This window comes from Cherax quadricarinatus, chromosome 3 (assembly GCF_038502225.1).
Source record: "Cherax quadricarinatus isolate ZL_2023a chromosome 3, ASM3850222v1, whole genome shotgun sequence".
Taxonomy (NCBI): Eukaryota; Metazoa; Arthropoda; class Malacostraca; order Decapoda; family Parastacidae; genus Cherax; species Cherax quadricarinatus.
In genome coordinates, this window is record NC_091294.1 from 22,720,066 (window position 1) to 22,736,465 (window position 16,400).

Consider the following 16,400-nt stretch of genomic DNA (forward strand, 5'->3'; position numbering starts at 1 on the left):
ATGTCGTATTAGATGAATTGTGATAGATAAATAAGCTGTAGAGTTGATATTAGGGAAATGAAGCATTTTGTTGTGCCTGGAATTCCACTGGAATGCATTAATTCTATTTCAGTTAATTTAAATGAGGAAAATTGACTCTGCAAACAAGCAAATCCAGATGTGAGCAAGGTCACGGAATGGATTAAACTCATAAGTAGAGGTTCCACTGTAGTATATCGTTAGTTTTTTAACATGTCAACCATTTCCCACTGAGGCAGGGTGACCCAATAAGAAAGAAAAACCCAAAAAGAAACAAAAAACTTTCATTATCATTCAACACTTTCACCATCACCACCATCACTCATAAATAATCACTGTCTTTGCAGAGGTGCCCAGATGTGACAGTTTAAGACAGTCACTCCAAACTGCCAATATCCTAAACCCCCTTCCTTTAAAGTGCAGGCAGTGTACTTCTCATTTCCAGGACATCAGTCCAGCTAATTTGGTTTCCCTGAATCCCTTCACAAAATGTATTACCTTGCTCACACTCCAACAGTTTGTCAGGTCCCAAAAACCATTCGTCTCCATTCATTCATATCTAACACATGCACGCTTGCTGGAAGTCCAAGCCCCTTGCTAACAAAACCTTACCCCCTCCCTCCATCTTTCTCGAGGACAATCCCAACCCTGCCTTCCTTCCCCTACAGATTTGTGTGTTCTCCAAGTCATTCTACTTTGTTCCATTCTCTCTAAATGACCAAACCACCTCAACAACCCCTCTTCAGCCCTCTGACTAATACTTTTATTAACTCCACATGTTCTCCACACCACCTCCTAATTTCCACACTACGAATTCTCTGCACAATATTTACATCACACAATGCCCTTAGATGACATCTTCACTGCCTCTAGCTGCCTTCTCGCTGCAGCATTTACAACCCAAGCTTCACACCCATATAAAAGTGTTGGTACCACTATACTTTCATACATTCACTTCTTTGCCTCCATGGATAACATTTTTTTGTCTCCACAGATACCTCAAAGCACCACTCACCTTTTCTCCTTAATCAGTTCTATGGTTAACCTCATCCTTCATAAACCTATCTGCTGACATGTCAACTCCCATATATCTGAAAACATTCACTTCTTCTATACTCCCTCTCTCCAATGTAATATCTATTTTTTCTCTATCTAAATTGTTTGATACCCTCATCACTTTACTCTTATCTTACCTGGAGTTTACCTGGAGAGAGTTCCGGGGGTCAACGCCCCCGCGGCCTGGTCTGTGACCAGGCCTCCTGGTGGATCAGAGCCTGATCAACCAGGCTGTTACTGCTGGCTGCACGCAAACCAACGTATGAGCCACAGCCCGGCTGGTCAGGTACCAACTTTCTACTTTCTACCTTTACACACCCTCCTAAAAGCACAGTATCATCAGCAAAAAGTAAATGTGCCAATTCCCATTTTGTATTTGATTCCCCATAATTTAATCCTGCCTCTCTCCCCAAAACCCTAGCATTTACTTCTTTTACAACCCCATCTATAAATATACAGTGGACCCCCGCATAACGATGGCATCACATAGCGATTATTTCGCATACCGCTTACTTTAATCGCAAAATTTTTGCCGCACATACCGATTAAAAACCCGCTCACCGATTTTCGTCCGAGACGCGTCCAATGTGCGCCCTCACCCAGCCTCACATGTGCCGCCCATGCCATTGTTTACCAGGCAGCCTCCGCGCTAACATCCAAGCATACACTCGGAATATTTCGTATTATTACAGTGTTTTCGGTGGTGTTTCTGGAAAATAAGTGACCATGGGCCCCAAGAAAGCTTCTAGTGCCAACCCTGTGGTAAAAAGGGTGAGAATTAGTATGGAAATTAAGAAAGATTTTGAAGGGTTTGGGGCTAACCCTGAGAAGCCTATGCCAGTTGTGGAATCCATTGTGCCTACTTCAAAGATTAAGGAAATGTGTGCACAGTGGGTTGAACTGCAAACCTTTATGGATGAAAATCACCCTGACACAGCTGTTGCAAGCCGTGCTGGTGACTATTTCAATGACAATGTTGTGGCCCATTTTAGACAAATCGTAAAGGAACGGGAGGTACAGAGCTCTATGGACAGATTTGTTGTGCGACAGAGGTCCAGTGACTCTCAAGCTGGTCCTAGTGGCATTAAAAGAAGAAGGGAAGTAACCCCGGAAAAGGACTTGCTACCTCAAGTCCTAATGGAAGGGGATTCCCCTTCTAAACAGTAAGAAGATAATGCTCTCCCCTCCTCCCATCCCATCAATCATCACCAGATCTTCAATAAAAGTAAGTGTCATGTAAGTGTGCATGCCTTTTTCAGTTTGTGTGTATTAAAATTAACATTTCATGTGGTAAAAAATTTTTTTTTTCATACTTTTGGGTGTCTTGCACGGATTAATTTTATTTCCATTATTTCTTATGGGGAAAATTCATTCACATAACGATTATTTCGCATAACAATTACCCCTCTTGCACGGATTAAAATCGTTAACCGGGGGTCCACTGTATTAACCATAGTGGCATTACACATCCCTGTCTAAGACCTACTTTTACCAGGAAGTAATCTCCCTCTCTCCTACATACCCTAATCTGAGCTTCACTGTCTTCACACAAGCTATTTACAGCATTTAGGAACTTACTACCTATTCCATACACTTGCAACATCTGCAACATTGCTCCCCTATCCACTCTATCATATGCTTTTTCTAAATCCACTGAAAATCTCCCAACCCTTATCTAAATACTGTTCACATATATGCTTCAATGTAAACACTTGATCTACACATCCCCTACCCACTCTAAAGCCTCCTTGCTCATCTGCAATCCTGCTCCCTGTCTTACCTCTAATTCTTTCATTAATAACCCTACCATACACTGTACCTGGTATAGTCAGTAAACTTATTCCCCTATAATTTCTCTAGTTCCTTCTTGAGGGCTTCCACCTTTGTACCTCATGTAGCACCAGTTGAAGGTCAAAATGCTCTTGGTTCCATTACATACAGTATTGTACTCAATTTAATTCCTGTCTTAGCAAGTGACATATTGTCTATCTTCGCTAGGCTAATCCTTCACACAGTTAAGATGTATTATGCCAGGTGTATGGGAGAAAGAGAGATTAGAGTTTACTCATTGTTAATGTGTATGTAGTGGTGGCACTTGTAAAACCACATTGAGCATCAACCTCGGGGTATTGGCAACCTGATAGTCTCTCTCCCGGGTGTTGTAGATATCTGTCAGTGTGCCTAGTGTTGTCTTGTTGTGTATTTTTCACTGTTTTTACCTCTTCTTCATTAGTCAGTCATTGGAACTGTGAAAGTCAGAAAGTCAGCAAGTTTGCTGTAAAGATGGATTGTCACTTAGATCTTGGTATAGTGACACATTGATTATCTTCTTATAACAGATTTATTTATTTATTTATTTATTTATTTATTCATTCATTTATTTATTTATTTATTTTATGTCTTTGCAAACAGTACATTGAGATTTTGTATTTACAATAGTGGGTTGCAATGCAAAGAGAGCCTCTATTATGCCTAGGCATTATGGGCCGACTTAACATTATTGGCTTACAGTCTACTTAACACTAAGGAGTATATCATAGTTGTACAGTAGGATAGTAAATATTTCATAGTTGTACAGTAGAATATTAATTATAAATGAATCAAAATTTGTATAATACAAAGATATATTTATATTCAAAAATGCTTTTGTGAAAACAATGATTCAATTATATTCCTGTCAACAATGGATAAAAGGTTCAAAGTGATTGTTTAAGTTATGATGTGGGAGTACATAGGTGAGTAAGTGTGTACTGAGTATTTAGCATTTAGTCTAGGGTGATTAAGTGGCTTTTGAGAAGAGTCTTAAATTGATTTTCAGACTTGGTTACTTTAATATCTTCTGGTAATGAATTCCATATTTTGGGGCCCTTTATGTGCATAGAGTTTTTGCACAGTGTGATATGGACACGAGGTACATCAAAAAGATATCTGTGTCTTGTGTTGTGGTCATGTGTCCCGTTTAGGTTGGTGAGGAGAAGTTTGAGTGAGGGGTTTATATTTGTGTGTATTGTTCTGTGTATGTAGTAGGCACATGAATAAGTATGGATGTTCTTAATGGTGAGCAGATTCAGGCTTTTGAAAATTGGTGGAGTATGCTGGCGGGAGTGGGAATTTGTTATCATTCTGACTGCTGCCTTTTGCTGGGTTATTAGAGGTCTTAGGTGGTTTAATGTTGTTGATCCCCCATGCGCAAATTCTGTATGTGAGGTAAGGGTATATGAGTGAATGGTACAGTGCCAGGAGAGCTGATTGTGGAACGTAGTACTGTTTCTTTGATAGTATGCCTACAGTCTTGGAAATTTTCTTGGTGATTTGTTGTATGTGTGTCCGGAACTTAAGGATACTGTCAAGGTGGATACCTAGGAATTTTCCCTCTGTGAGTCTTGTGACTGATGATCTATTTAGCTTTATGTTAATTGGATCATTTGTAGCTTTGTTTCCAAACTGAATGAAGTAGATTTTATCAGTGTTCAGGGTAAGTTTGTTAGTCATCATCCAGGCAGATATTTTCTGTAATTCAGCATTGACTGTGTTTGCTAGTATGACTGTGTTTGGGTGAGAAAAGCATGTAGTGTCATCTACAAATAATATGGGTTTGAGTAGCTGTGATGCATTCGGTAGATCATCAGATCAAATCAAATCAAATCAAATCAAATCAAATCAAAATTTATTCTCTATAAGGATTACAATGCAGGGTTTACAGATTTTGGTTATTGTGTGGTTTACATGTAGTAAAATACTAATTACAGAGGGGGCCACTAGAACACCTAGCATGGCTAGGCATTAGATTAATTCTTAACCCTAAATTATAACAAATTGTGGAGTAAGTTGACTAAATACTAAGTGACTAAATACGAAGTGACAAATACTAGTTTGTGAGTTTAGCAATGTGAATGCTTTTGTTTTGGCACAATACATAGTTTCTATATTGGAGTATCACAGACAAACTTATGACTAGTTAGGAATCATTATTTTAAGATTAGGATACGTATTTCTGTGCTTAGAGTCAAATGGGTGAGTGAGTGAGTGTAAATGTGGACCACCAGGTGGTTTTTATGTAGTTAGTTGATGGGGTGTATCAGGGAGATAAGATGTTTTCTAACAGTAGTTTTGATGTAGATGAGAAAGAGGAGTGGTCCAAGGACACTTCCTCGTGGTACTCCTACTGTGATTGGTTGGGTGGAAGAGTTTGCATCATTTGCATACACATATTGAGTTCTGTTACTAAGGTATGGCTTTAGGTAGTTGAGGGAGTGGCCCCTGATACCATAGTGCATTGATTTGGAGTACAGCAGTTCATGGTCGACTGTATCGAAAGCTTTACGTAAATCAATGAAAATGCCCAGCGGGACTTCTTTCTTTTCAAGTGCGGTATATATTAGTTCTAGTATGTGTATGATAGCATCATTTGTGCTTTTATTATTCCTGAATCCAAACTGACAAGGGTTTAATATGTTGTGTGAAACGAGGTAGGAATAGATCCGTCTGTGAATTAATTTTTCAAAGATTTTAGAGAGCAGTGGTAAGTTAGATATTGGTCTATAGTTATTCAAGTCAGCTTGGTCACCTCCTTTATGGATCGGAGTGACCCTCGCTATTTTGAGGATTGTTGGGAAGGTAGCTGATTCAATGGATTTGTTAAAGAGCGTTGCAATAATTGGTGACAATACTTGAGAAGCTTTTTTGTACATAAAAGCAGGCAAGTTGTTTATGTCTCCTGCCTTGTTTTTAAGGGTGTTTATGATGAGCATAACTTCAGTGGGGTTGGTTGGAGCTAGGAATAGCGTATTTGGGTAGGTACCTATGAGGTAGTCTGATGGATGGGTGTTTGTGCTTGGTATTTTGTTTGCTAGATTTTTTCCTATGGTGGAGAAGAAAACATTAAGTCTGTTAGCTGTTTCAGTTGGAGTGAGTAGGGGTTCATCTGATTTTGTTAGTTTGATTGCTTTGTTTTTGGATTGTTTTTGTATTGAATTATAAATATTAAATATGAGCTCAGTATGGATAGGGAAGCGCTATGTAGTTTCAATGAGAAGGCAAACTTTAATAATGTGTATTAGTTATCCACTAGCACTAGAAGAATAACATGTAGTGTGTGTCTTATTTAAGTGGTTGGTGATGTTACCGTACTATGCAGCTGTGATTAGTAATGAATCTAATGACTTGAACAGGGGAGGAAATAGTTACCTTCATACCTATGGATCTGTCTTGACTTGTACATCTGACCTCATGAGTGTTGTCGGTATTGTTGAGTAGAGTTGTGTGAAAATGGTGTTTTAGGCATTGCAGCTAAATATGCCTACATAGCTAAATTTGGTAGGGTATGTACAAGAAGGAAATTAAAAATGAGTATAGGAAAGAGTTAGTCAGCAGATGGGTCTATGAAAGATGAGTTGAATCATAGAATTGACGAGGGGAAAAAGCCGAGTCGTGCACTGAGGAGTCTGTGGAGACAAAGAACGTTATCCATGGAAACAAAGAGGGGAATGTATGAGAGCATAATTATGCCAATGTTCTTATATGGGTGTAAAGCATAGGTGGTGAATATTGCAACAAGGAAAAGTCTGGAAACAGTGGAGATGTCTTGTCTGAGGGCAGTGTGTGATGTGAATATATTGCAGAGAATCTGTAGTTTGAAGATTAGGAGGAGGTGCGGGAGTACCAAAACTACTATCCAGAGGGCTGAGGAGGGGTTATTGAGGTTGTTTGGAGAAGTAGAGAGGATGGAACAAAATGGAATGACTTTGAGAGTGTATAAATCTGTAGTGGAGGAAAGGCGGGGTAGGGGTCAGCCTAGGAAAGGTTGGAAGGACGGGGTAAAGGAGGTTTTGTGTGCGAGGGTCTTGGACTTGCAGCAAGCATGTGCGAGCTTGTTAGATAGGAGTGAATGGAGACAAATGGTTTTTAGGACTTGATGTGCTGTTGGAGTGTGAATAAGGTAACATTTATGAAGGGATTCAGGGAAACTGGCAGGCTGGACTTGAGTCCTGGAGATGGGAAGTACAGCGCCTGCACTCTGAAGGAGGGGTGTTAATGTTGCAGTTTTATAACTGTAGCATAAGCATGCCTCTGGCAAGACAATGATGGAGTGAATGATGATGAAAGTTTTTTCTTTTTCAGGCCACTCTGCCTTGGTGGGAAATGGCCAATGTGTTAATAATAATAAAATAAGCTATTTTTGTTTGTAAACATTGATGTTAACTTTGCTTGTATGTGTTTATATTTTGATACTGGTGCAATGATCAGCAGGTGTGCCATAAGGACCTTCCCTCATGTGTCGTAAGTGGTGCTCGACACTATGGACCACCTTGCTCACCTTCACCTGGCTTCCCCGCCCTCCAGCCTCTCGTGAGTCTTTTATTTGCCTGTATTTTTTAATACAGTATTGAGCTGTGATTAATTAGGTAAAACATGGTGTTTGAACAAGCATCTTCAATTAAAATGAGACATGTTACTGTAATGTGTTTGATAAGAATGTTTTTGTGTAAGATAATGTTTTTGCATTAGATAATAATGTTTTGTGTTAGATAACAATGGTTTGTGTTAGATGTTAGAATGGTTGCACATGAAAAAACATCTTATTTTAAGAATTCTGTCTCACTGGATGTGGTATGTGTGTGGAATAAAATCACATTGATATTAAAAGATGATAACATCAAAACAACCTTCATAAAAAACATGACAGCATTCTATAACAGTTGGGAAAATAAAAAATCTGGGCCAAATGGTACTATTGTCTCTGGTACAAATGTTGTCCTGGTAGATAGTAACTGTAAGAATAAAGAAATAAATGATGGTGGCCTGGAGGGGGACAGTTATTCTAGTGGGGAAACAGGTGTTGACAACAAGGACATGCAAAAACCAATGTTACAAACTAGCAACACCATGGGAGATAGTAAACAAAGGGATGCCCTGAGAAATAGTGAAGATAAATTACTTGAAATAACTGATGAAGGGAAGTACAATGCCTGCACTTTAAATGGAGTGGTTGGGATATTGGCAGTTTGGAGGGATATGTTGTATATCTTTATATGTATATGCTTCTAAACTGTTGTGTTCTGGCACCTCTGCAAAAACAGTGATTATGTATGAGTGAGGTGAAAGTGTTGAATGATGACGAAAGTATTTTCTTTTTGGGGATCTTCTTTCTTTTTGGGTCACTCTGCCTCGGTGGGAGACGGCCAACTTGTTGAAAAAAAAAAAAAATGGTGAAGGCTATGTTGTTAGCACTAGTGCTGAAGATAGAAATGAGACAGGAAAGCATGCACCTGTAGGGAATGCAGTAGGGAATACAGTCACAAAAAACCAAGGCAAACAGAAACCAGGTCTATGCAAATTCTATGCACTTAGTATCTGCAGGTATGGAATATCTGGAAAAACAGATGGGACATGCATCTTTGACCACCCCAGAAAATGCCGTGCCCATATGACAACAGGAAAATGCGACCTCCCTTCCTGTAAGCTTTTCCACCCTGAAATGTGCCACTCTTCAGTTCAGGGAAGACAGTGCTATAAATTATATTGCTAGACACACCACCTAATGTGTACAAGAAGACACGGAACATTCAGACCATGGGAAAACCTGGGTAGCCACAGCCACTCCAGACAGAGAGGTTTTTTAGCATCAGGAAGGAAAAAAAGCTGGCAGGAAATGACAGAAATCGTACACCAACTCCAATAATTTCTGGAGTGGAATCACAGTCGATGGCCTCCACTCCAAAACAACAGATATTAGTGCCAGGAAAAAAGACCTTCTCCCCCATACCACCAGTACCACCAACCCGATGACATTCATCTTTGCAAGTATACAGGGTCTAAAGCCAGCAACGAACAACAAAACACCTTTCATCTGTGTATTGCTTACAGAGTCAAATGCAGTGTTCGCGGTTTTCACGGAGACCCACATAAAGGATCACTTGGACAATGAAATATGGATCCTGGGTTACAACCTATACAGATGTGACAGTGAACAGGTAAAAGGGGAGGGGGTTGGCCTGTATATCACAGAGTCACTTATTATGCTCAGAACTGCTAAATGCCTTAAGTGAAGTAGTTGAAGTTTTAGCAGTAAAGACTGAGAACCAAAACCTGGTCATTGTGGTTGTATATAAGCCTTCGGATGCAATGTCCCAACAATTCCAGGAACAGCTTTTGAAAATTGACCATTGTTGGGAAAATCTTCCAGCTCCTGTCCCCTACATCTTCCTCCTGGGGGATTTCAACCTAAGGCACCTAAAATGGAGGAATATAGCAAATAATGTTATAGCAGAGATAACACCAGGAGGCAGCTCAGATGAAACCTCGCACACACAAGAGCTTTTAAATCTCTGCACCAAATTCACCTTAAACCAGCAAATAATAGTGCCTATGAGATTGGAGAATATGGTGGACCTCATCTTTACTAACAATGATAATCTGATATGAAATGTCATCATATCAAACACAGTATACTCAGACCACAGCATAATAGAGGTCCTGACATGTGTGTGGGGGGGCCCCAGACTGACAAATTGTGATCAGTCATGAGGGAGCCTTCACCAAATTCAACTTCAATAACAAAAAGATATGGTGGGACCAAGTAAACCAAGTCCTAAATGATATAAACTGGGAAGATAGATTAAGCAACACAGATCCTAACCTATATCCTGAGCAGATTAACTCTGTGGCACTTGAGGTATGCTCGAGGCATATTCCCTTAAGGAAAAGGAGAAGATGTAGACTAGAAAAAGAATTTTTTATGAGAGAGAGACAAAATTTGGTAGACACACACCTATCTGATATTATCCCGATGCCCAGTGACTTTGAAAAGGCAATAAATGACATGCCCATGCACTCTGCTCCAGGCCCAGACTCATGGAACTCCGTGTTCATCAAGAACTGCAAGAAGCTCTTACCACGTGCTTTTAACATCCCTTGGACAGGGAGCATGGACACTGGGGTCATCCTACAGTTATTAAAAACAACAGACATAGCCCCACTCCACAAAAGGGGCAGTAAAGCCTATGAAAGACAGGCTGACGCTCAAGTTCTGTGCTAATGCTAGTGGGGATTTCAAAGTGAAGCCGTTACTAGTGTACCATTCTGAAAATCCTAGAGTGTTCAGGAAAAACAAGTTATGAAGAGTAAATTGTGTGTGTTTTGGAGATCTAATAGTAAGGCATGGGTCACAAGGGACATTTTCGTCGAATGGTTCAATGAAGTGTTTGGCCCTAGTGTGAAGAATTACCTCCTGGAAAAGAAATTGGATCAAATGCCTCCTAGTAATGGACAATGCACCTGCTCATCCTCCAAACTTGGATGACCTAATTCTGAAGGAGTTTGGGTTCATCACAGTAAAGTTCTTGCCCCCGAATACCACTCCTCTCCTCCAGCCCATGGACCAGCAAGTCATTTCAAACTTTAAAAAACTCTACTCCAAAGCAGTATTTCAAATTTGCTTTAATGTGACCTCAGACTCTCACTTGACCCTAAGAGATTTTTGGAAAGAACACTTCAGTATTCTCCATTGCATAAGTCTTACAGGTAAGGCTTGGGAGGGAGTGACTATCAGGACTTTGAGCTCTGCTTGGAGAAAATTGTGGCCAGATTGTGTCCACAAGAGGGATTTTGAAGGGTTTGAGGCAGCCCCTGATGAGCCTATGTCAGTTGTGAACTCTATTGTGGCACTGGGGAGTTCCATGGGGTTGGATGTTAGTTTGGAGGATGTGGAAGAGTTGGTGGAGGACCACAACGAAGAGCTCACCACTGAGGAGCTGCAAGAGCTTCAGGAGGAAGAGCAACAGATCGCAGCTCAGAATCTTGCTGCAGAGAAGGAGGAAGAGAGATGGAAGAAGTTGCCTTCTTCAGAAATTAAGGAGATTTTTGAAATGTGGGGTAGGATGGAAAGATTTATGGAGAAACATCACCCTGAGAAGGATGTTGCAAGCCATATCGGCAACTTGTACAGTGACAGAGTCTTGGCCCATTTTAGGGAAGTTGTAAAGAGACTCCAGAAACAGAGCTCTCTGGACAGTTTTTTTGTGAGACAGGACTCCAGTGACTCTCAAGCTGGTCCTAATGACATTAAGAAACAGAGAAGAGAGGTAACCCTAGAAAGCAATTGGTACCTGAGGTGTTGATGGAAGGGGATTCCCCTTCCAAACAGTAATTCAATGTCTCCTCCTCCAGTCTTCCATACACTAAGAAGAATTGCCAATAAAGGTAAGTGTTATTTTGTTAATGTTTCATTCATCATGTGCCATTGTATTGTTTATGTACTACATCTATATTTCATGTAAAATTTTTTTTTGTTTTAATACTTCTGGGTGTCAGGAACGGATTAATTGTATTTACATTATTTCTTATGGGGAAAATTGATTCGAAAGTCGTCTATTGCAATAATAGTCCCACTTCCAGAAACGGATTATGGATGATTATTGAGGGACCACTGTACTCTGATATGGAAAACATGAGAAAATTAAAACTTCATTGGAGTACAAAACAAATTCTAACCACACAATAGAGTGAAAAATTAATGTCAAAGACCTGGGAGTGATCATGCCAGAGGATATCACCTTCAAGGACCATAAAATTGTATCAATCGCACCTGCTAGATAAATGACAAAATGGATATTGAGAACCTTCGAAACCAGGGATGCCAAGCCCATGATGACACTTCAGGTCGCTTGTTCTATCTAGGCTGGAATATTGCTGCTCACTAACAGCACCCTCAAGGCAGGTGAAATTGCTGACCTAGAAAATGTACAGAGAACCTTCACGGCGCGCATAAGTGCGATACAGTGCCTCAATTACCGGGAACGCTTGAAGCTCCTCAACCTGTACTTCCTAGAACGCAGGCGGGAGAGATACATGATTATATACACTTGGAAAATCCTAGAGGGATTAGTACCAAACTTGCATGCAAAAATCACTCCCTGCAAAAGCAAAAGACTTGGCAGGCGATGCATCATCCCCCCAATGAAAAGCAGGGGTGCCACTAACACGATAAGAAACAACACAATGAGTGTCAGGGGCCCAAGACTGTTCAGCTGCCTCCCAGCATACATAAAGGGGGTTACCAATAGACCCCTGGCTGTCTGCAAGCAGGTACTGGACGGGCACCTAAAGTCAGTACCTAACCAGCCAGGCTGTGGTTCGTACGTTGGATTGCATGCAGCCAGCAGTAACAGCCTGGATGATCAGGCCCTGATCCAGCATGAGGCCTGGTCAGATTGGGCTGTGGGGATGTTGACCCCTGGAACTCTGTCCAGGTATACTCCAGGTATGCAGTATGATAGCTAGGGGAATATAATAGTAAGTAGTACAGTGGACCCTCGCCTAACGAACGCATCGCATAACGTTAAATTTGCCTAACGATACATTTTAACGCTAACATTTTGCCTCAGCTAACGCTAAAAAACTCGCCTAACGATATTCGTTCTCGGGTACCAATTAATATCGTTAGGTGAGGGTCCACTGTACACAGCTGAACCTTGAAATTTGTGAGAGTTGCCTTCTGAGAATCCTTATGAAGCCTGAATTTGCAAATAATTAAAATTATTCTCATTAAATGTATATTATTACAGATATTTTCTTCAAAACTATGTTTATCTCTCAAAATACAGTACAGTAGACCTCCGGTTTTCGTAATTAATCCATTCCAGAGAGAGTGACTGAACCCAAATCTGACGAATTCCCAGTTAATTTTCCCCTAAGAAATAATGGAAATCCAAGTAATTCGTTTCAGACACCCAAAAGTATTAAAAAAATGTTTTCCACATGAAATATACATTTACCTGTGCAGAAAACAATGATACATGAAGAATAAAACAATAATATCACACGTACCTTTATTGAGGACATGGTGATGTATGGAAGACAGGAGTAGAGGGAGAGTTTTAGTTAGTTAGTTTAATATGTTTATTATGCACCCCATACCCATCCTGTGGGCGGTAGTCAAAAGATTACAGAGGTACATAATTGGTCCAGGGACTGGACTCCAAAGTTTTGATAGCTGAGCAAGTTACAGAGGTAATGAATTCACAATTTACAAAGGTAATGAACTCCAGGTAAGTCTAGTCACAATCATGACAAGTTACAAAGGTATTTACAGATTACAGAGGTACGTAATGGATCCAGGGACTGGGCCCCAAAGTTTGGATGGCTGAACTAGGTACAAGGTAATGAACTCACAAGCTACAAAGGTAATGAATACTGTAAGAATGGTTACTTACGTTTATACATGGCTACAATCATGAACAAATTATAGTGTAATGAGCAATTCACACTTCCACACCCGGTCACAACTGTAATGAGTTATTGGTGCAAAAATTGATTGTTGAGTCACACACACACACACACACACACACACACACACACACACACACACACACACACACACACACACACACACACACACACACACACACACACACACACACACACACACATACACACACACACACACAAAAAAACACACACACACACACACACACACACACACACACACACACACACACACACACACACACACACACACACACACACACACACACACACACACACACACACACACACACACCCATACACACACACACACACATAAACACACACACACACACACACACACACACACACACACACACACACACACACACACACACACACACACACACACACACACACACACACACACACAAAAACACACACACACACACACACACACACACACACACACACACACACACACACACACACACACACACACACACACACACACACACACACATACATACACAAACTCATACACACACACGCACACACACTCATACCGGTGAAGAGCAACCGGTGAAGAGGCGGGGCCAGGAGCTAAGACTCGACCCCTGCAACCACGGAGGAGTTTACAATTGTTTGGAAGGGGAATCCCCTTCCATAAAGACTTCAGGTACCAAGTCTTTATCCTGGGCTACTTCCCTCCTTTGTTTTTTAATGCCACTAGGATCAGCTTGTGAGTCACTGGACCCCTGTCGCTCAAAAAAGTGTTTCTGGCGTATCTTAGGATTGTGTTGGGAGAGAGGACAAGATAGTCCTTCAATATGACACTAATATCAGCTCTATGGCTTATTTATCTAGCACAATTCATCTAATATGACATAATAAACAATATTAATAACATAGAAACATGATATATACTTTAGAATGATTAAAATATGGCATTAAGAATGTCAAGAGTGGTGGCGAAGGCGGCAGCAGAGGTGGCAATGTTACTCAGTAGCCCTATGTACCTCCAACAACAATGGTGGAGTCAGTTTTGTGCTGTCCTTTTTCTATCAATTAATCACTTAATTTACTTGCTGCACTGTTAATGCTACCCTTTATCACTGGCTGGTGCTATAGCCTTTATCGACTCCTGCTGCTTTAATATCATACATATTGCAGAATCACTGAAAAAGGCACATTCTCCCCTCTCTCTCAGCCCTTTACCAAAGGGCTGGCTGGCACTAAGAGCTTTCTTTGGGCCCATGGTGGCTTGTTTAGCAGTTGCAAGCACTAAAAAGAGTGGAATAATACAAAATATATCATATGAATGTCCTCATTGGATTGATAAACAATGGCACACTGGCTGTAAATGGTGTGTCGGACCGCTTGGGCCGTGTGGACACGTTTGGTACGAATGACTAATACAGTGGTCCCTCAATAATCGTCTGGCTCGATAGTCGTCCTTTTCGGAAATCGTCGTGTTATTCTCGTCCAAACACTGGCTCGCAAATGGTCGGTTTACTCGCTAATTGTCCTTCTTCTGGGACACGTACTCACGCTCTGAGCCGCCTCAGTTTCTCTTTCCAGCCAATGTGCCATTGTTTACCAGTGAGCAACGGTCCCCTCACTTGTTCATACGAAATATTTCATAATATTCAATTTGTTTTAGTGCTTGCAACTGCTAAATAAATCTCCATGGCTCCAAAGAAAGCTTCTAGTGCCAGCCCTTTGGTAAAGAATGTGAGAAACACATGATTTATGAAAAAGTTTGTAGAAAAATACAAAGGTGGTCGTGGCAGAGTGGAAGCAATTGTGATAGTGGTTGATGGTGGTAGAGGGTGGTAGTGATGGTGGTAGAAGGTAGTAGTGATGGTGGTAACAGTTGTCATAGTGGTAGACGGTGGTAGTGATGGTGGTAGCAATTGTAATAGTGGTAGAAGATGGTAGTGATGGTGGTAGCAGTTGTAATAGTGGTAGAAGGTGGTAGTGATGGTGGTACAGGGTGCCTTCTTTAGTGATTCAGCGATTCTACCAACTCCTCCAATGTTGTTGGAGTTATATAGGGCTACAGAAAACACTGCCGCCTCAGCTGCTGCTTCACCACCATTATGGACGGCTTACTCTCAGTGGCCCTTATACACCCAACAACAACACAACACAACACCTCTCATGACATACGTAATGACTTATTTTATTCATTCTAGAGTATATTCCATGTTTTTGTTATTAATATTGTTTATTATGTCATATTAGTTGAATTGTGATAGATAAATAAGCCGTAGAGTTGATATTACTGTCATATTCTCCAACAATAAACTTGCCATACCTCCCTCACACAAACAAGTCTTCAATAAGAACATAAGAAAGGAGGAGCACTGCAATAAGCCTGCTGGCCCATACTAGGCCAGTCCTTCACAAATCCAACCCACTAACAGAACAAATGCTACCCAAGCAATAAGCTCAGGTGCAGGTCCGACTCAAATCCAACCCCTCTCACTCGTGTATTTATCCAACCTAAATTTGAAACTACCCAATGTTTTAGCTTTGATCATCCTACTAGGCAGACCGTTCCACTCATCAACTACCCCTATTACCACTGTTCATTTATACATTTTATTAGTGCTTTACATTTATTTTGCATTCTTTTCTGCATGTAAATCTATATTTATGCTAGGGAAGTGACCCCTGAAGTGACCTAGAGTCCTTATGGAGGGGGATTCCCCTTCCAAACAATAACCTCTCTTCCCTCTCTCCTCCTCCCTGTCATCCATTCATCAACAACAGCCTTCAATAAAGGTATCTGTCATGTTGAATGTTCATTCTTTTGTGCATGTAAATCTATCTTTTAGGTAAAAAAAAAAAATTGTTGTTGATGCTTCTGGGTGTCTGGAACGAATTAATTGGATTTACATTATTTCTTATGGGGAAAATTGATTTGAAAATTGTCTATTTTGATAATAGTCCCACTTCCAGGAACGGATTAAGGACGATAATTGAGGGACCACTGTACCAAGTTCATTGACGATCAACGAGCCAATATTTTGAAGAAAAAAGTTACTTATTCCGAATATTACGAAATCCGACGACGA

The 16,400-nt window shown here is 40.6% G+C and overlaps 1 protein-coding gene across 4 annotated transcripts in view; it reads left to right on the plus strand.

Annotated features, from left to right (window-relative positions):
• The window catches only part of LOC128706606 (uncharacterized), a 168,921-nt gene that overhangs the window by 15,391 nt on the left and 137,130 nt on the right, over positions 1-16,400 (plus strand). For all 4 annotated transcript variants that reach the window (XM_070090780.1, XM_070090791.1, XM_070090789.1 and 1 more), the window contains exon 2: positions 7,324-7,422. In XM_070090780.1, the coding sequence (XP_069946881.1) occupies positions 7,373-7,422 (50 nt within the window). In that variant the 5' untranslated portion in view covers positions 7,324-7,372. The remainder of the gene's footprint in view (positions 1-7,323; positions 7,423-16,400) is intronic.